The 21,594-nt window shown below is 40.6% G+C and overlaps 1 protein-coding gene across 5 annotated transcripts in view; it reads right to left on the reverse strand.

Annotated features, from left to right (window-relative positions):
• The window catches only part of TRAPPC11 (trafficking protein particle complex subunit 11), a 69,741-nt gene that overhangs the window by 9,579 nt on the left and 38,568 nt on the right, over positions 1–21,594 (reverse strand). For 4 of the 5 annotated variants that reach the window (XM_003415831.4, XM_064273541.1, XM_064273542.1 and 1 more), the window contains exons 23-28: positions 21,269–21,388; positions 15,197–15,262; positions 14,924–15,080; positions 8,310–8,421; positions 5,012–5,103; positions 430–563 (exon numbers count right to left, since the gene is read on the reverse strand). In XM_003415831.4, the coding sequence (XP_003415879.2) occupies positions 430–563; positions 5,012–5,103; positions 8,310–8,421; positions 14,924–15,080; positions 15,197–15,262; positions 21,269–21,388 (681 nt within the window). Of the gene's footprint in view, positions 1–429; positions 564–585; positions 4,855–5,011; positions 5,104–8,309; positions 8,422–14,923; positions 15,081–15,196; positions 15,263–21,268; positions 21,389–21,594 lie in introns of those variants that run through there. The other variant, XM_064273543.1, reaches the window with a different exon arrangement.

A 21,594-nucleotide genomic window follows, 5' to 3' on the forward strand; every position in this document is an offset into this window, starting at 1 on the left:
CATCAAGTCAATTCTGACTCATAGCGACCCTACAGGACAGAGTAGAACTGCCCCATAGGGTTTCCAAGGAGCACCTGGTGGATTTGAACTGCCAGCCTTTTGGTTAGCAGTCATAGCCCTTAACCACTATGTCACCAGGGTCTCCAGTTTTTATAATAATTCTAACATAATATAGCCCATGGACAAGTGAACTTATGCTTCACAGGGAGTAAAAACCTGTATGTCTGGTATCAGTGATGCGAAAAGAGGGCTGCCTATTTAATCTACCTCTACAGGAAATTGTATTTAACCATTAAATGTTACTAAAAATTCACTATTATCAAACCATAGGGACTGCAGTCAGCCTTACTCAGTTCATCTATAAAAAACAAACGGTCAACCCTCTATTTCCTGGCCACACTACTTGCCTCTGCAAGCAATTCCATGTACCTGCTTAAGCCCTGAGAACATGAAGGCATCGCTGGGTTCCACGGAAACTTCCACATCCTGCACTAAGCTCGTCTTGTTCTGCAGGTGGTACCTGACAGGCAACGACTCTCTGACACGCCCGAATGAAGGCAGGTCTGCAGAGCAAGGTGACACATTTTTCTTGGTTAAAAATAGCTCACCACTTACAGATTCCTTTTGTAAATGTACCCAATTCTATAAACATGGAATTATTTATATTCGTGAGATTACCGCATTCTTGCCAAATAGGAAAATTCTATGATTGGACAATTTCCATGTGTCTATGATAAAACAGGCTAAGAAAATCAGGCTCTTTATGAAAATAATTGACTTAAAAAGGGTCTTAGCTATCAGGAGCTGAATTATGTTTTAGTAACAGTTTTTTAAAAAATTTTTATTTTGTTGTTGTTTTTGAGAAAACATACACCTGCAGTTCAACTGCTCCTACACGTACAAATCAGTGACATTACATTCTTCCAGTTGTGCAACTGTTCTCACCCTCATTTTCTGAGTTGTTCCCCTCCCTTTAACATGAACTCACTGCCCACTAAGGTTCCTAGCCAATCTTCCGAGTTGCTGTTGTCACTTTGATCCCATATACGTAGTTCTTAAACAAGTACGATGTGTAAGGCAAACATTTTTTACTAGTTGAGCTAAACTATTGTTTGATTTCAAGAAGACTTCAGGGGATATTTTTGGTTTAAGGTTTAAAGATTATCTCAGGGCAATAGTTTCAGGGGTTCATCCACCTTCCATGGCTCCAGAAAAGTCTGCAGTCCATGAAAATTTGAAATTATGTTCAGCATTTTCCCCCTTTTGATCAGGATTCTGCCACAGAATCTCTAATCAAGATGTTCAGGAATAATTGATCTCAACCCACCTGGACCAAAGGAGAATGAAGAATACCAAGGATACAAGGTGATTATGAGCCCAAGAGACAGGAAGGGCCACAAAAACCAGAGACTACACATCCTGAGACCAGAAGAGCTAGATGGTGCCCGGCCACAATCGATGACTGCCCTGACAGGGAACACAACAGAGAACCCCTGAGGGGGCAGGAAAACAGTGGGATGCAGACCCCAAATTCTCATAAAAAGACCAGACTTAATGGTCTGACTGAGACTAGAAGGACCCCAGTGGTCATGGCCCCCAGGCCTTCTGTTGGCCTAGGACAGGAACCATTCCCAAAGCCAACTCTTCAGACAGAGACTGGACTGGACAATGGGGTTGAGAGGGATGCTGGTGAGGAGTGAGCTTCTTGGATCAGGTGGACACTTGAGACTGTGTTGGCATTTCCTCCCTGGAGGGGAGATAAAAGGGTAGAGGGGGTTAGAAGCTGATGAAATGGACATGAAAAGAGAATGTGGAGGGAGGGAGCGGGCTGTCTCATTAAGGGGAGAGGAATTGGGAGTACGCAGCAAGGTGTATGTAAGTTTTTGTGTGAGAGACTGACTTGATTTGTAAACTTTCACTTAAAGCACAGAAATTAAAAAAAAAGATGTTCAGTAATGATAGCTGGGCATCATCCATTTCTACTGGTCTCATGGTAAAGGAGGCAGTTGTTCGTGCAGGCAATTAGCCATACATCTACATCCTCCTCCTATTCCTTCCTCGTTGCTACAGGCAAATAAAGAACAAGTGTCGTGCCTTGGATGGCCACTTGCAAGCTTTTAAGAATCCAGGCACTATGCAATGAACTAGGAACTACAACAGAAGCACTGAACACATAATTAGGCCAATTAAATGGGATGTTTTATGAAACCATGGCCCTAAATCTCCAAACCAGGGAACCAAATCTCCTGAGGTGTTTGGTTGTACCTAAGCAGCCTTTTCAGCTATTTTTTTTTTTTTTTTTGGTCATTGTAAATATATCACACAACTTTCTACAGGTGTGTATAACTTAATGACAGCAATTGCAATAAGAGACTGTGCAACCTTACCCTTAATCAATGTGAATTTTCCATCACCATTAACACCCCTTCCACCTCCTTCCTGCCCCAGTAACCACTAATAAACTTCGACCTCTACACTTCTTTTTATGTAACTGTGAGGTCATACAATATTTGTCCCCCTGTGACTCACTGATTTCACAGTGTAATATCTTCAAGCTCCATTCATACCGCAGCATGTAACTTCATTTCTCCTGTTGGCTGAGTGATGTTCCATTGTGCGTCTGCACCACATTCTGTTTATCCATCTGCCTGCTGAAGGGCATTTAGGCTGCTTCCAGCCTTTGGCTACTGTGACTAGTGCTGCAGTGAACACTGCTGTGCACGTCTGCTTCAGTCTCTGCTTTCAAGTCTTTTGGGTCATGTACCCAGGAGTGGAATTGCTGGGTCAGATGGTAGTTCTATTTTTAGTTTTCTGAGGAACCACCACACTGTTTTTCACAATGGCTGTACCATTTTGCATTCCCACCACCATGGATAAGGGTTCCAATTTCCCCACATCCTCACCAAAATATTATTTTTCTGAGTTTTTTTTTTAAATCTTAGCTACCTCAATGGAGTGAAATGGTATCTCGCTGTGGTTTGGATTTCCATTTCTCTGATGGCTAATGATGAGGAATGGCTTTTCATGTATTTGATGTACAGTTTCTGATATTCTCCTATCTTGGTAAAGTCTTTATTTTATTGTGTTTTATGTGAAAGTTTACAGCACAAGTTAGTTTTCCATTCAAAAATTTATACACAAATTCTTTTGTGACATTGACTGCAATCCCTGCAATGTGTCAGTACTCTCCCCCTTTCCCTTTCCACCTGGGTTCCCTGTGTCTATTCATCCTGTTTTCTGTCCCTTGCTGCCTTCTCGTTGCTTTTGAACAGGTGTTGCCTATTTGGTCTTGTATACTTGACTGAGTTAAGAAGCACGTTCCTCACGTGTTACTCTTTGTTTCACAGGCCTGTCGAATCTTTGGCTGAAAGGTGGCTTCCGTTCTGAGTTAGCTAGTTGTCCAGGGTCCATAGTCTCAGGGGTTTCTCCAGTCTCTGTCAGACCAGTAAGTCTGGTCTTTTTTGTGAATTTGAATTTTGTTCTACATTTTTCTCCCACTCTGTCTAGGACCCTCTATTGTGACCCCTGTCAGAGCTGTCGGGGTGGTAACCGGGCACCATCTAGTTCTGGGCTCAGGCTGGTGGAGGATGTGGTTCACATGGTCCATTAGCCCTCTGGACGAATATTTCCCTTGTGTCTCTGGTCTTCTTCATTCTCCTTTGCTCCAAATGTGATGGGACCAATAGATGCATCTCAGATAGCCACTAAAGTCTTTTGATGAGCAGAAGTTTTTAATTTTTACGAGGTCCCATTTATTTATTGTGTTTTCTTGCTGTTTGTGCTTTTGTTATTATGTTAGATAATTCAGTTAAAAGGTAGACCCAAATGCATTGCCCCTGCAGTTTCTTCTAAGAATTTTATGGTTTTAGTTTGCACATTTAGGTCCTTAATCCATTTTGAATTTGTTTTTTAAAAATCTACAAAAAACTTCCCTAAATTTTGATTGGGTTTCCTAAACTAAAATAAACAAATGTTTTAATGAAACTATAAGTAAAACGTTTGTTTTTTTCCCCAAAATTATTATAGATACCTTGGTATCCGAACAATTGATAAAGGGAAGTTTCTCTTCATAAAAGTATTCCAGTAAATAAAAAAGAAATGGTAGACTTTATTTCCCTCCTGATGAGAGTACACACTATCAACTATTAAAGTATTCTTGCCAAAAACCTCAACCTGAATCTGATCACCAATTTACAGGGATAGGGAAACTTTTAAAATACATCATGCAGTCAGCAAAGCCTGTGGGAAGCTCTACAGGAAAAAACTCGGTTTATTCAGCAGATACACAGCAAGGGAGATGGGGGAGGCGGAGCTAGAGGTGGAGGAGGGAGAAGGGGAGGGAGGGAGAAGGGGTCAGAAGAGAGTGAGCAGGTGGGAGAAGAAAGGAAGGGGGAGGGATAAAAGGGAAAGTGGGAGGAAGGGAGGTAGAAAAAGAAGGGAATCTGCCTGTCTTTAGATTAAAAAGTATAAGAGATTTACCTGTCAATTTCAACATATAGACCTTATTTTCATCCTAATTCAAACAATTTAAAGTCAACTGGGAGGAATCTGAACACTGGAATTTGATGATATTAAGAAATTATTGCTAATTTTTAAAGTCACGATAATGGTATTATGACTGTATTTAGAAAAAGAGTAGTTATTTTTTAAAAAGATAACCCATTGCAGTTGAGTTGATTCCGACTCACAGCGACTGTATAGGACAGAGTAGAACCACCCCATAGGGTTTCCAAGGAGCAGCTGGTAGATTCGAACTGTGGACCTTTTGGTTAGCAGATGAGCTCTTAACCACTGTGCCGTCACGGCTCAAGATACCTACTGAATATTTATGGATGAAGTGGTATCTGGAATTTGCTATAAAATAACAGGGGCAGAAGGAGCATGATGAGGTACAGAGGTACATGTTAGAAAATTTTCATACTAAAACATTAAAAAATAAAAACTTTTTAGAAGTGAAAATAAAAATTATTATGAGATTGCTCTTCTCAAGTAAAATCTGAGTTCCTGTTACCTGCGTTCACATGGAGAGGGATGTTTTCTATGATCACGTGTGGCAGAGTGATGACAGTGCTTATGACAGGGGTGTCTCCCATGGCTGAAGTTCTACGGAGAAAAGGTCACCTTTCAAACTCACATTTTACGTAAGGAGTGAATAAATACAAACCAAACAGGAACACGTATATCCGCCAAATAGTTTCAAAAGAAGGAGAAGTAGTTATCCATTTCCCAAACCTTTATTAAGGGATAAAGTAGTTTTGTGAAGCAAGAGTTTTTAGAATCCCACTTTTGTTTTACCCCAGTGTTGCTGTTTGTCAGCAGTGGGTGATTTACGAACTAAGGAGCCGTGCTAGACTGTCAACCAACTGTCACGGAGCATGCCATTTTAATACAGCGTTCTGGCAGCAAGACTTCCTCAGTGCAGGAAGTGCTGTGGGGACTTACACTGTGACGCAGACTCCTTAATGCACTGAGGACGTGCACAGACAGGCAGCAGGCTTCAGACTCTGAAGAGTGCTGTTGCCACTAAAACTCTAAGTACACAGCAGAAACTGAGGAACTAAAAACACTTCACTGTCAATATGCAGTGGTGTCTCAATGGTGACTGATCGAGTAACATTAGGAAACTCACATACGTCCTCTTTACTCCAGGGAGAGTGGGAAGCAGAGGGTGGCCGGCCCTGCATCTGTGGGGGATCAGCTGAACTAGTGAGAACTCTCACAGACCCAGAGCAGCAGGTGAAGACATCGAAGCCTCCAACATTAATAAATCAATGTGTGTCTTTAGGGTTTTAAGGTTGCATGATGCAGTCATTAAGCAGTTCCTTCAAAATGCTGTTTTACTCTGATATAAACGTATAAATTAAACTAAAAAGTAAATACAGAATTAAACCCAGACCCAGTGCCGTCGAGTCGATTCCAACTCATAGCGACTCTATGGAAAATACAGAATTACACACGGAAAACTCAGAAGTGGGGAAAAGAAACGTAATTAAGTTTTTTCTTAATATAATTACACTATTTTTCTTTCATATTTTCAAATAAAATTATACTCCCTGTTTTAAAATTTATTATGAAATTACGAAGACATACAAAAAGAGTAACACAACAGATGCCACCCGTCTGCCTCCTAGCCTGAGAAGGGAACTCCACAAGCACAGCTGAACTTCCCCGTGTACCCCTTCCTGCCTGCACCACCCACCCTCCTCTCCAGAGGTAACCATGAGCCGCAACTATCCCCTACTATTCCCATGGATTTTGCCACTTTTCTGAATTAGATGCATAGCCCTAACCAACTTATAGTATTTTTTGTGTGTTCTCTAATTTTATATACATAGAATCTGTTCATATTCTCATCTGCACCTTGCTCTGTTCACTTGGCATTAAAGTGCCGATAGGTGTAGCTCTGGTCATTTTCATTGATACACAGTATCCCATTGTCTGAATGTGTCATATTCATTCTATCAATGGAGAGTTTCCAATTTTTTAACATTACAGTTGGTGCTGCTATGAACATCCTTATAAATATTTCCTTTGTGTACATGTCCGTGATCTTTTTCTAGGACTGTAGGATACAGGTATCTTCAATTTACCTGGGCTGCTGCATAGAGTTCAGAATCAACTGTTCTAACTTTGGCATTGTTAAATCTTTCTATTTTTTGAAACCAGTGGGAATAGACCTGAATCTCAGCATGGCTTTAAAATCTGTCATTCCCAATCACTAGTAAGCTATCTGGTCTCCTTTGGTAATTTAAGTTACCCACTCAAGTATCTTACTCAACTTTCTGTTAGGTGATCTGTCTTATAATTGTAGAAGTTCCTGATATGAACACTAATCCTTTGTCAGTTATATATGTATGTTATGAATATCTTTTCCCAGGTTTTTTTTTTTTAAAGCCATTTCTATGGTGTTTTTAAATGAAATCAAATATTTAATTTTAAGAAATCTATTTCAAAAATTTTAGCGGCTGGATGGATTGATGCAATGGTTGCAACAATGGGTTCAAACACAGCAACGATTGTGAGGATGATGCAGGACTGGAGAACGATGTTTCGTTCCATTATACGTAAGGTTGCTGAGTCAGAGCTAACTCAATGGCACCTAACAATCACAGACGACTGGAACTTTTTTTCTTGTTGCTTAATGAAATTCTTCCCCACTCCAAAGTTATAAAGTAATTCAGTTATATTTTCTATTAAAGTTCCAGTTTTGCTTGTTAACAATTAGCCTTTGTCACATCTTTAATCTTTAAGATATGTGGAATTACTCTTCATATACAGCGTACAAACTAGGGATCGGTTTACCAATTGTTCAGAAGCAATTCCAAAACAGTTCATCTTTTTCCAACTGATCCACCATGCTACTGCTGTAAGATACTGTCTCTATGGATGTGTAGATCCCTGAATCCGTTTCTAGACTCTCTTCTGTTCCACTGGCTTATTCAAACACTCCCACGGCAGCACCATCATGTCTGACTACCACAGCTCCACACTCAGTCCTGGAATCTGGAAGGATGAATACCCTTGCCTAGTTCTTCTGCAAGTGTTCTTTTGGCCTTTCCAAATACATTTTAGAATTAGAGCACCAAGTTCCACAAAAGAAAACAAGATAAAATAGAACAAAAAAACTGCTGCCATTTGGACGGAAACTGCATTGAATCTACAGATCAATTTGTGTATGTCTTCCATTTATCTAGGTATTCCTTGAAGGTTCTGAAGTTTAATAATTTTCTCTATAAACTTACTGTACTCCTCTCTTAGATACGTTCCTAGACATCTTATATTTTGTTGCTATGTACATGGTATCTACACTAAAAGTACCAGACATCTTATATTTTGTTACTCTGTACATGGTATCTGCACTAAAAGTACACTGTCCAGGGGTTTATTACTCATATACAGAAATGCAACTGATTTTTATATACTTGATGTCAGATCCTGCAACTTTGGTGAACTCTAGATTAATTCTAATAATTTGTTGATTTCCTTTGGTCTTCTAAATAGACAATCCTACTGATTGAACCTAAGGACATTTTTCTCTCTACTAACGTAGAAACTTATTCTTCAGATTTAGTTTTGCTAAAATTTCCTCAGCTTATAGGTCACAAATGTGAAAAACACAAATAAAAGTTTAATCGTCATTTTTAGTTTTTGTGTTTTAGACATATGGTTCACATATCCACTGGGCAGAATAGTGACTTCTGGTCTGCTCTCCAGAATGACAGAAGCTCTATTTAATGACAATGGCGAACACTGAAAGTACTAGAATAGCAAAGACATTAAAGAAAAGGTAGGACTGACATCACATTTACCTCTTCCAGGAGATAATATAACGCCCGGTTGCAACTCCACCTTCAACATTTCCAACAGATGGGCACCGAAGACAGAAGCATTCGCTAGCACTCTCTCCAGTCTGCAAGACAACTACAAGAAAGAATCTTTATCACCTTCATGCAATGGTTTCATCTTGGAAAGGAGAGTTTCGCATCCAGACAATGTCAGAAAAACAGACACCTTATCATTTATGCGTATATTATTTCTAGAGACTTGGAAACTAAAGCTCGAGGCAGGTAAGTGAGGCCACAAAACTGGTATGTGCTTGAGGGGATGAACCAGCTTCTCTCAGTTCTCTGGTCAGTTTTTTCTAACATATCAATATTTCATTATTATTTAAAAAAAAAAAAAACTAAACCAAAAAAACAGGTGAGTCATCTATATGTCTACAGCAAGTTCCTACTGAAAAGAATGAATAGAAGAAGTCTGAAGACAAAATAATACCATATGCTGATTATTTTTCTTTCTCCAAGTGAAAACATTTCAGGGTAGAAAAAAAGAACAAAAACTTTGGTTATCCCTTCAGGTTGCACAGGTACGTTCTCTAAATAAACGTATTTTATTACTGATGTCCCTCAATTACAAAGATAACACATATTGCCTCGTTACTGCCTAAGGTGGCTTCTTGCACAAGGATGCCTTCCTCTTGCCAGCTTTACAGTAAATTCCCTCATGACGGGATAACTGCTCGTCTAAACCAAGCCTTCCCTCCCTCCCCTTCGGCACTGCACGACCTGCGATGCCACTTCTTTAAATACAAGGGAGCAGCTGTGCCCATCTAGTGCCAACCCCAGCAAAGCCTCCAAGCATCTGGCAGTTGTTTTCCAGTGAAGAAGTCTGTGACAGATTAACAAAGGTCTGTTACCAGCAGGGAAAGGGAAAAAAGTAGGTCAATTATTACTTTAATTAATTACTTTTAAGTAGCTGGAAGGACTACAAAATGACAGTGTAGTCCAATAGGTGAAACTCACTTGAAGGAAAAAAAAATTATCAATTTAAAGCACTTGAGACAGCTTTTTAAAAAACCTGAACCATGCATATTAAAACTACCCAAAGTTCTCTCTACTTCTGGGAAGCTGACCAAAATGACCATGTTAATGAACAATTAATGTTAGGGTCAAATTTATGATACAAAAAAAATCTGTATTTCTTATTCTATAGTGCATTGTACTCCTGGAGATTCAAATCAGAGCACATTCATTAATAAACATTTATTAATGAGCTATTATGGTGCTGGCAGGTCCCTAGGTGAGGCAAACGGTTTGCACTCAACTGCTAACCTAAAGGTTGGTGGTTCAAACCCCCCCAGCAGCACCATGGAAGAAAAGGCCTGGCAATCTGCTCGCATTAAGATTAAAACCCAAAAACCAAACCCACTGCTGTTAGGTCGATTCCGACTCAGAGCGACCCTGTAGGACAGAGTAGAACTGCCCCATAGAGTTTCCAAGGAGCACCTGGTGGATTTGAACTGCTGACCTCTTGGTTAGCAGCCATAGCACTTAACCACTATGCCACCAGGGTTTCCTCCATTAAGATTACAGCCAAGAAAACCCTACAGAGCAGTTGTGCTCTGTAACATGGAGTCGCCATGAGTCAGGGCTGACTCCACAGTACTTAAAAACAAATGCAACGACATGATGTTGGCAATACAGAGATAAGTGACAGCTCTGGCTTTAAGGAGCAAATGGTCTTGTAGGGGAGCCAAATCTATAAATAATTACAGTATGATGGGACAGGTGTTACGGAAGAAAAAAGTATGTAAAAAAATACCACGGGAACAAGGAAGGAAGAGTGCTTAGCCCTGCTTGGCAGGATCAACACATCAAAGCTTATGTGAACCCTAAAGAGCAAGCAAGAGTTCTAAAATGAGGAGGGAGAGGATCTCAGACAAAAGCAGACGGGAGCAGTGCTCGGTGAATGCAAGAAGTTCAGCAAGGCCAAAGGCTGCGAACAAGCACAGGGAAGCAGAAAGACTGGTGAAGAGGAGACTGGAAGGCAAGCTGGAGTCTGACCGGGAAAGTCAGCTATGTCATGATGTTTTATTTTGTCCCTTTAATCATTATATAGTGTCCTTCCTTATCCTTTATGATGGATTTAACTTTAAAGTCTATTTTGTCAGAAATTAATATTGCCACTCCTGCTCTTTTTTGGTTGTTGTTTGCTTGATATTTTTTTTTTTCCATCCTTTGAGTTTTAGTTTGTGTCTCTAAGTCTAAGGTGTGTCTCCTGTAGGCAGCATATACACGGATCGTGTTTTTTAATCCATTCTGCCACTATCTCTTTATTGGTACATTTACTCCATTTACATTCAGCATAATCATGGATAGGTATGAATTTAGTGTTATCATTTTGATGTCTTTTTTTGTGTGTTGTTAACAGCTTCTTTCTTCCACTTGTTTTTATGTGCTGAGTAGATTATCTTTATATATTGACCTCTCCTCATATTTGTTGTTGTTGATTTTGTTTCTGCTGAGTCTCTATTTTTTTCCTTGTATTTTATTTTGATGTGTAGAACAGTTTGCCTCCTTTGTGGTTACCTTATTATTTTATTTACCCCTATTTTTCTAAATTTAAACCTAACTTTTATTTCTTTGTATTGCCTTATCTTCCTCTCCATATGGAAGAGGTATGACATTTCTTAGTCCCTCTTTATCGTTTTAATGTTGTCTTCTTTTACAGAATAACATCGCTGTTACCCTGTTTTGGGCTTTTTTTTTTTTTTTAATAAACTTGCTTTGTTTTTTTTATTTCCCTGTCTGGGTTGACTTCTGTTTGCTCTGCCCAGTGTTCTAGTCTTGGGTTGATACCTGATATTATTGATTTTCTAACCAAAGAACTCCCTTTAGTATTTCTTGTAGTTTTGGTTTGGATTTTACGAATTCTCTCAATTTCTGTTTATCTGGAAATGTCCTAATTTCACCTTCATATTTAAGGGACAGTTTTGATAGAGACATGATTCTTGGCTGGCAATTTTTTTCCTTTAATTTTTTATATAAGTCACCCTATTGCCTTCTTGCCTGCATAGTTTTTGCTGAGTAGTATGCCCTTATTCTTATTGACTCTCCTTTGTAGGTGACTTTTCGTTTATCCCTCGCTGCTCTTAAAATTCTCTCTTTATATCTTTGGTTTTGGCAAGTTTCATTATAACATGTCTTGGTGACTTTAAAATTTACCTCATGTGAAGTTCTATGAGCATCTTGGATAGATATCTTCTCATCTTGCACTGTATCAGGGAAGTTTTCAGCCAACAAATTTTCAACAATTCTATCTGTATTTTCTGTTATCCCTCCCTGTTATGGTACTCCAATCACTTGTAGGTTATTTCTCTTGATACAGTCCCACATGATTCTGAACTTTTCTTCATTTTTTAAAATTCTTTTATCTGATTTTTCTTCAAATATATTAGTGCCAAGTGCTTTATCTTCCAGTTCAGAAATTCTGGCTTCTACTTGCTCAATTCTGCTCCTCCGACTTTCTATTGAGTTGTCTACTTCTGTAATTTTATTGTTAATCTTCTGAATTTCTGATTGCTGCCTGTCTATGGATTTTTCCAGCTTATTAAATTTTTCATTATGTTCCTGAATAATCTTTCTAATTTCTTCAATTGCTTTATCTGTGTGTTCCTTGGCTTGTTCCACGTACTGCCTCATTTCCTTCCGGATATCTTGAAGGTTTCTGTATATTAAACTTCTGCATTCTGCCTCTGGCAATTCCAGGAATGCACTTTCATCTAGAAGATCCCTTGATTCTTTGAGAGCCTGTTGAGGTGATCGTGGTCTGTTTCTTTATGTGACTTGATATTGACTGTTGTCTCTGAGTCATCTATAAGTTATTGTACTAGTTTATGCTTGCTTACTGTGTCGTAGCTTCTTGGTTTTTGCTTTGTTTTGATATACCCAAATGGGTTCCTTGAGTGAGCTAGCCTGATTATTTTCACCTTTGGAGCTCTGACGTCCTGTCTCCAGATGGCTAGAGCTGTTATCAGGTATATCTATTAGTCCATTCAGTTTTCTTGTATGAATTCAGCTCAGGTGCCCAGGTAGCTGATCATCAAGTGTGCAGTTCAGGCTCTGTCCTATAGTCTTAGAGGGGCAGAGGTGATTGGTGTAGGTACCAGCATCTGGTTGCAGCAGGGAGTCACACTCTGAAGAAGGCAGGGGGCTGAGAGTCATCCCCCATGTGTCTCTGAGGAAAGCGTGTCCCTGTTCTCTAGAGTGTACAGGTGGGTGGGCTCTGCAGAGGGACCAGAGGCACCCAATGTTTTTGTTTGTAAGGACTGGGAGGTACCAGTTACCCTTGGACCCCTCTCACAGGTGGCTGGGTGACCTGAGTGGAGCTACCAGTCCTTAGGCCCCTGATGTGGGTAGGTGAGGACCCTGTTTAGTAGGCAAAGCAATGTCAAACATCAAACACCCACCTCTCCGCCACACAGCTTAAATGGTTGGAGTCTGCCAACAAGTGCCTATTCTCCCGAAATAGGCCCACAAAGGTCCATGCAGAGGGGAAAGGTACTCAATGTCCATGGACTGTTTATGCCTGGACAGAAGCCGCTTCTGTCCTGAGCTCCCTCGGTTAGTGGAGCTGACAAATAATTGCAAATTTACTCCTTCTCCAAGGCCTGGAGAATGGCTCTAGGTGCTCAACCGGGCCTGTCTCAGGTCCAGGGGAATGAACAGCCCCTGAAGCGAGAGCACCATTCTTCTCTGGTTCCGGAGGTGTGAGTAGGCTGTGTGGCTAGCTGCTTCTCCCTGAGGAAACTGCGGCTGAATGCTAATACCAGCCCACCGCCGCTGCTCTGGGAATGGTGCCTGAGGGCTCCCCACGATTCAGGTCCGGTAACTCCTCTCCGCTTCTAAACCGCCTCTTCCTCCCCCTACCCTTCAGTTCATTTTCTCAGCTTGCCTTTGATGTTCAGGGGTCCTAGCTTGTCATAAATATACTCGTTTCACTTGTTTTTTCGGGTTTTTGTTATAAAGAGGGCTCGCCAGAAGCATCTGTCTATTCTGCCATCTTGGCTCCACCTCTCGCCATGATTTTTTTTAAGGAATGAAAAGTTCTGATGAATTTTTTTGAGGTCAAACTCTAGCAGCAATATGACTGGTAAGGAAACCAGTTAAGACGACTTTATAGGCCAGGTGAGAAGTGATGAGGACAGCAGAGAGTACCACGATAAGCTGGATCCAAGAGATGTTTAGCAAGCAGAACTGGTGTCAGGCTGAGTGCAGGTCTGAAGAAGCAGTTTAGTTTTTCTCTGCATTTCTAGCTTAGAGTAAGTAGGTTTACAGTGACTCCTCTAACTGGATGAGGAAATGCAGACAGTCTAAAGTTACGGGGTTCCCAGGTGGTACAAATGGTTACCATACTGGGCTGCTAACTGAAAGGTCGGAGGTTGGAGTCCACCCAGAGGTGCCTACTTCTGAAAAATCAGCCACTGAAAACCCTACGGGGTACAGTTCTACTCTTGACACACATGGGGTCACCATGAGTCGGAGTCAACTCAACAGCAATTGGTGCTAAGGTTATGAGGCAGCTGAAAACAGATGGAGGATGGAAAGGGGGACCAAAGACAGGACCTAGAAAACGGCCAATACTTAAAGGGCGGAAGAAGGAATCAGCAAACAATGGACAGATAACCAGCTTTGAGTGAGCACCTGTTAAAAGATGAGCATTGGGCTAAGATATCTCACACACATTATTTCACGTATACTACCTACTTTTTATCTACTTTAACTGAGAAGTGATGAAACAAGATGAACCATCCTGAGGAGCATGAGATGGAACAAACTGAGAAGTAAATTCCATCCAGTCTGACTCTAAACTTCATGATTGTTCCAAATTAGCACAGTGAAAACACGAGGAAGTAGAGGACAGAGGAAAGCAGAAGGAGAGGCACTGATGTCCAAACACACAAGAGAAGGTCAAGCTTGTAGAGTGAGAACCACCGAAACTTATGAAGGCATTCTGAAACCATGTTTTTTGTTATTATTATACAGGATGTGAAACGTTTCTAGCATTTAAATATTAGAGAAGAGGCCCTGGGTGGTGAAGCACTTGATGACTAGCTGAAAAGTTGGTACTTCAGACCTACCCAGAGGTGCCTCAGGAAAAAGGATTGGCAATACCCTTCCAAAAGGTTACAGGTATGAAAACCCTATGGAGGAGTTCTGCCCTGCAACACATGGGGTCCCTGTAAGTCAGGGTCGATTTGAGCATGCTTCATTTTTATCTACTGATCTTACTCAAAGATTTGATGCCAAGATCTTATGGGAGAACCCAACTACACTACTATTCCAATGGAAAATGATAACCTGAAATGCACAGAAGTGAAGCCCAGAAGCTGCCTCATCTTTTGGTGTTTTCTTGGGAGCCTAGGTTGATGCTTTTTGGAAAAGCACTTGATAAATATTTATTATTTATCAACAGACATTGAAACTTATTCTTAGAGCAGATGAAAATTCTAAATATATTTGCTTTTGTGAGAGCAAGTCTCAAGTTCTCTCACTTAGCAAAGAGTGAACTCTGCCTTACACTGCAGACTTAGACCAACACACACCCTCTCCTGCTAATTCAGCGGCAATGTCCCAGTTCTCACCTCTGTCCACCTGGGACTCTAGCTGATCCACTGGGGTCACAGACGGAGCAAGCTGCAGCTCACTGGACACAACAGTGAGGGCCCACGGAGAGGCACTTAAAATGTCTGCCATCAACAGAAAGGGGATGTCAGCACAGACCCGTTCTAGGTGCTCAAACTGTCACAGAGAGAGACAAAAAGTCTGTCAGGACCTGCATTCAGTCCATTTCATTTTTCTGTGTGTGTCAATTTCTATAACCTAAATGATTTCCAGTATTCTTCTTAGGGACATACCTTTGTAGAAACAAATTTAACTGCAACATCAAATGGAAAGACAGTTTCTATTGTTACAGTTTCATCCTGTAAGGAAAATTTAAGAGTACATTCAATGTCTTTTCTAAATTTTAATAGTAAACAAAGTTTTAAAAATATAAGGCATACAACATTTATTGATTATTACTAATTCATAAATAATCCCAATTTAGATGGTAGGGTCTTTACCTTAGATAATATTTGTAAAAATCTACATAGAGAGCTCTAACTACTATTTCTAAGAAATTACCTTGCATTATTAAAACAGTTCACACTACAAAGTCCTTCTTATACATTATTTATCTCAGGATCTAGGGAGCACGCAAGGCAGGCATTACCACCATTTTCCCAAAGGTTAAGAAAGATCAAGTGACTTGCCTTGTTACTATGTAACTAGTGCCTTATACAGGCTAATACATTTAAAGGTAGTAACAATCCACTGGGATAGTTTCCATTACCCGTTTTATAGATAAGGTTAGTATTTTCAGCTGGGTCAGAGTCAGTAAGTCGCAGACCAAGGTCCCAGAGTTCATAAGGAGATTTAAACCCGGGTCTCCATCACTCCAAAGCTGATTTCCTGTGTATACCATTCCACTTTCCTTAACACTGTGTACATCTCTTCTCTCTCCTGTACAAAAGAGTTCCTATCTACAGCTCTAATATTAAAAACATTACAGTACCCTGCAACCTATGCAGACTCAAATACCGTGAAGAAGCACGCCACACTCCCCAGTAAAAGACTCTAATAGCGGACATTACACTGAACTTCTGGGATGCTAACATTTCTTCCCCATATGTTAGAGCTGGTTTTTCCTCTCTTAGGTAAGACAGTTTTTCTTTTTTTTCTATACTCATCATTTCTATAGCAGCTTTTCTCAGCTGGGGTTTCTCGAGAGAAGTAAGCCCTAGTGTCCGATGGGACCCTATTGTGTGGAATGACTTCTCTCCAATGCAACCAGCATGTGCTATCCCTGAAGGAACTGGAGGAAAGAAAAAGGCACTCATATCATTGTCTGCGTTCTGTGGCTGAAATGAAGAACCAGGTTGAGAAAGGCTGCTAGAGTGCTCCCTAGCTGTCCTTCTTTGGCCTGGATGAGTAGCCTTTGTCCTGCCAAAAAAATGCCTTCCGAATAACACTACAGCCTGTAAGACAGTCTATGAGAAAAATGCTTCTTCATAAAGTCAGTTTGAAGGATGACCACTCTGGCCATTTGGGAAGATTCTTCATACACATCAGCAATTTAAATGTTCTGCTAAGCTCTACAGTAACAGTGCTTGTTCAACATCTTTTAATCCAGTTTTTTACCAAACATATATGACCAATTATTTCCTTTCTGTGTAACATCTATTTCTATCCCTCAGACCTAGTTCCCTCAAAAATGCATCTTGGGAATGAGCTGACTGATGTTGTTGTTGTTGTTAGGTGCCGTCGAGTCGGTTCCAACTCATAGCGACCCTATGCATAACAGAACAAAACACTGCCCGGTCCTGCGCCATCCTTAAAATCGTTGCTATGCTTGAGCTCATTGTTGCAGCCACTGTGTCAATCCACCTCGTTGAGGGTCTTCCTCTTTTCCGCTGACCCTGTATTCTGCCAAGCATGACGTCCTTCTCCAGGGACTAATCCCTCCTGACAACATGTCCAAATTATGTAAGACGCAGTCTCGCCATCCTTGCCGCTAAGGAGCATTCTGGCTGCACTTCATCTAAGACAGATTTGTTCATTCTTTTGGCAGTCCATGGTATATTCAATATTCTTCTCCAACACCACAATTCAAAGGTGTCAACTCTTCTTCGGTCTTCCTTATTCACTGTCCAGCTTTCACATGCATATGATGCAATTGAAAATACCATGACTTCGATCAGGGGCACCTTATTCTTCAGGGTGACATCTTTGCTCTTCAACACTTTGAAGAGGTCCTTTGCAGCAGATTTACCCAATGCAATGCGGCTTTTGATTTCTTGACTGCTGCTTCCATGGCTGTTGATTGTGGATCCAAGTAAAATGAAATCCTTGAACAACTTCAATCTTTTCTCCATTTATCATGATGTTGCTCATTGGTCCAGTTATGAGGATTTTTGTTTTCTTTCTGTTGAGGTGTAATCCATAGTGAAGGCTGTAGTCTTTGATCTTCATTAGTAAGTGCTCGAAGTCCTCTTCACTTTCAGCAAGCAATGTTGTACCATCTGCATAACGCAGGTTGTTAATGAGTCTTCCTCCAACCCTGATGCCCCATTCTTCTTCATATAGTCCAGCTTCTCGGGTTATTTGCTCAGCATACAGATTGAATAGGTACGATGAGCGGATACAACCCTGACGCATGGCTTTCCTGACTTTAAACCAATCAGTATCCCCTTGTTCTGTCTGAACAACTGCCTCTTGATCTATGTAAGGGTTCCTCATGAGCACAGTTAAGTGTTCTGGAATTCCCACTCTTCACATTGTTATCCATAGTTTGTTATGATCCACACAATCAAATGCCTTTGCGTAGTCAATAAAACACAGGTAAACGTCCTTCTGGTATTCTCTGTTTTCAGCCAGAATCCATCTGACATCAGCAGTGATATCCCTGGTTCCACGTCCCCTTCTGAAACCAGCCTGAATTCCTGGCAGTTCCTTGTCGATGTACTGCTGCAGCCGTTTTTGAATGATCTTCAGTAAAATTTTGCTTGCGTGTGATATTAATGATATTGTTCCATAATTTCCACATTTGGTTGGATCACCTTTCTTGGGAATAGGCATAAATATGGATCTGTTCCAGTCAGTTGACCAGGAAGCTGTCTTCCATATTTCTTGGCATAGACAAGTGAGCACTTCCAGCGCTGCATCTGTTTGCTGAAACATCTCAATTGATATTCCATCAATTTCTGGAGCCTTGTTTTTCGCCAATGCCTTCAGAGAAGCTTGGACTTCTTCCTTCAGTACCATCGGTTCCTGATCATATGCCACCTCTTGAAATGGTTGAATATCAACTAATTCTTTTTGGTACAATGACTTTGTGCATTCCTTCCATCTTCTTTTGATGCTTCCTGCGTTGTTTAATATTTTCCCCATGGAATCCTTCACTATTGCAACTCCAGGCTGGAATTTTTTCTTCAGTTCTTTCAGCTTGAAAAATGCTGAGCGTGTTCTTCCCTTTTGGTTTTCCATCTCCAGCTCTTTGCGCATGTCATTATAATACTTCACTTTGTCTTCCCACGACGGTCTTTGAAGTCTTCTGTTCAGTTCTTTTACTTCATCAATTCTTCCTTTTGCTTTAGCTGCTCTATGTTCAAAAGCAAGTTTTAGAGTTTCCTCTGACATTCATCTTGGTCTTTTCTTCCTTTCCTGTCTTTTCAGTGACCCCTTGCTTTCTTCATGGATGATGTCCTTCATGTCATTCCACAACTCGTCTGGTCTTTGGTCAGCAGCGTTCAATGTGTCAAATCTCTTCTTCAGATGGTCTCTAAATTTAAGTGCAATATACTCAAGGTCATATTTTGGCTCTCGTGGACTTTCTCTGATTTTCTTCAGCTTCAGCTTGAACTTGCATATTAGCAATTGATGGTCTGTTCCACAGTCGGCCCCCGGCCATGTTCTGACTGATTGTGTTGAGCTTTTCCATCATCTCTTTCTACAGATGTAGTCAATTTGATTTCTGTGTGTTCCATCTGGCAAGGTCCATTTGTGTATATTGTCGCTGTTCACGTTGGTGAAAGAAGGTATTTGCAATGAAGAAGTCGTTAGTCTTGCAAAATTCTATCATTTGATCTCCAGCATTGTTTCTATCACTAAGGCCACATTTTCCAACTACTGATCCTCCTTCTTTGTTTCCAACATTCGCATTCCAATTGCCAGTAATTATCAACGCATCTTGAGTGCATGTTTGATCAATTTCAGACTGCAGCAGTTCATAAAAATCTTCTATTTCTTCATCTTTGGCCCTAGTGGTTGGCGCATAAATTTGAATAATAGTCGTATTAACTGGTCTTCCTTGTAGGCGTATGGATATGTTCCTATCATTGACAGTGTTGTACTTCAGGATAGATCTTGAAACATTCTTTTTCATGATGAACGCAACACCATTCTTCTTCGAGTTGTCATTCCCAGCATAGTAGACTATATGACTGTCCGATTCAAAATGGCCAATACCAGTCCATTTCAGCTCACTAATGCCTAGAATATTGATGTTTATGCATTCCATTTCATTTTTGATGATTTCCAATTTTCCTAGATTCATACTTCGTACATTCCAGGTTCCGATTATTAATGGATGTTTGCAGCTATTTCTTCTCATTTTGAGTTGTGCCATATCTGCAAATGAAGGTTCCGAAAACTTTACTCCATCCACGTCATTAAGGTCGACTCTACTTTGAGAAGGCAGCTCTTCCCCAGTCATCTTTTGAGTGCCTTCCAACCTGGGGGCTCATCTTTCAGCACTATATCAGAGAATGTTCCGCTGCTATTCATAAGGTTTTCACTGGCAAATGCTTTTCAGAAGTAGACTGCCAGGTCCTTCTTCCTAGTCTGTCTTAGTCTGGAAGCTCAGCTGAAACCTGTCCTCCATGGGTGACCCTGCTGGTATCTGAATACCGGTGGCATAGCTTCCAGCATCACAGCCGCACGCAAGCCCCCATAGTATGACACATTGATACAAACATAAATACATCCTTCTGAAGTAAAAGCGGCCTGTACCTTAATAGTATCACTGAGGAGCCCTGAGGGGAAGAGAACATCGCTCAAAGACAGAGCGGCAGGCTGCTTCAGCTTTATTCCAGGGTGGTTACCAGGCAGCAAACCACTATCACAGGAAGGTACATCCCAAGTCTTTCACGAACCTCACTGTCGTGAGTAGAAATGATCCTCAAGGCTTAGAACTGTACAACTGCAAAGAACTTTACATTCTTATCTTATGGATGAAGAAACTGAGGCCAAAAGAAGTTCCCTGATTTGCCCAAATTCACAGGGCTGGGGGTAGTGCTGAGGTTAGCACCCTTATCTATTTCCTATTCACCATCTTAAAAAAAAAAAAAATGAAACCCGTTGTTGTCAAGTCAATTACAACTCAGAGTGACCCTACGGGACAGAGAACTGCCCCATAGGGTTTCCAAGGAGCAGCTGGTGGATTCAAACTGCTTATCTTTTGGTTAGCAACTGGGCTCTTAACCACTGCACCATCAGGACTCCATTCACCATCTAGGGCTCTTTTTATTATACCAGGCTAAATGAAATTTCTGACAGTATCAGACCTGCCTTCCTTCCTCCCACTTGGGAACACTCCTAACTCTCTTGGGATGGGTTGTCCCTCCCAATAACCTGTGAACAACCCAAGGCTAGGCTCTGAGGAGTACCCAAGCCTCAAAGCACCAAACCGCCAGACCTTCTTCTCTGCTGGAATGGGGACTGAATTCCTAAGAAGAGCCTGAGACAACACTGTACAGAACTAAGAAGATTTAAAATATACTAACTTTGCACTGAAAAAAGAGGGAACGAGCATTACATACAACATTATTAAATCTATATAAATATGTGCTTAAAAAATCCTATAAATAGAAAAGAGACCAATAAGAAGCAGAGTTAATGGCAGCTGCCTTTGAGTTGTTGAATTGTGCTGTACTAGCTTTCCTATTTTCACTCCCTTCTATGTGTGCTCACCAAAAAAAAAAAAATTTTAAAGCATCTTTTTCAATAATAAAAAGATATTTCAAAAAGGGAGACCTCCCTTCCTCCATAATCTTCTGCCAACTTACAGATTTCATCTAATGTGTGATTTCGTAAAGAAGTAGATTTAGAGTCTGAAGTATCTCACAGGTTTGCATGAGATCTCAAACCTGTTCATTCTATACACAACAAACCACGTCGGCTAATTTCACAGTCTAATGTTGGCGTAATGAATGCCAGGCTAAACAAATCTAAATATAAATGAGAAAAAAAGCAACAGATGTTTAATTAAAACTTATAACAAACTATAAGCACCTAAGCTGCTTATTTTACAAGTAAACTAAAATAACACAAAGTAAGGGAACGCTCTATACATGGAAGCTTTGTGATGTAGCTAAAAAATAAAAAAATACCTTGTGACACTTGCAAACAATCTCTTTTCCTTCAACAGTTGTATTGATCAGGTAAGAAACATAGACCAGAAACATTCTTGAACCCACCGTTCCACAGCGAACATACAACATTTTCTCCAGCTGTAACAAAATAAAAGTTCCAATATAACAACGATTTCCTCCTGAGATATGCTCTAGAATAATGTTCCCACATTTCACGAGTTTACTGCACCAACTGGTTAGATTCTTTCAACCCTTTTTTAGGCTGCTGTGCGTAACTAATCAAAGATCCCACCATGGAAAATACCCTGAGTATATTCCTGCCACCGCATAAGAATGGGTTATTA

This window comes from Loxodonta africana, chromosome 21, assembly GCF_030014295.1.
Source record: "Loxodonta africana isolate mLoxAfr1 chromosome 21, mLoxAfr1.hap2, whole genome shotgun sequence".
NCBI lineage: Eukaryota > Metazoa > Chordata > Mammalia > Proboscidea > Elephantidae > Loxodonta > Loxodonta africana.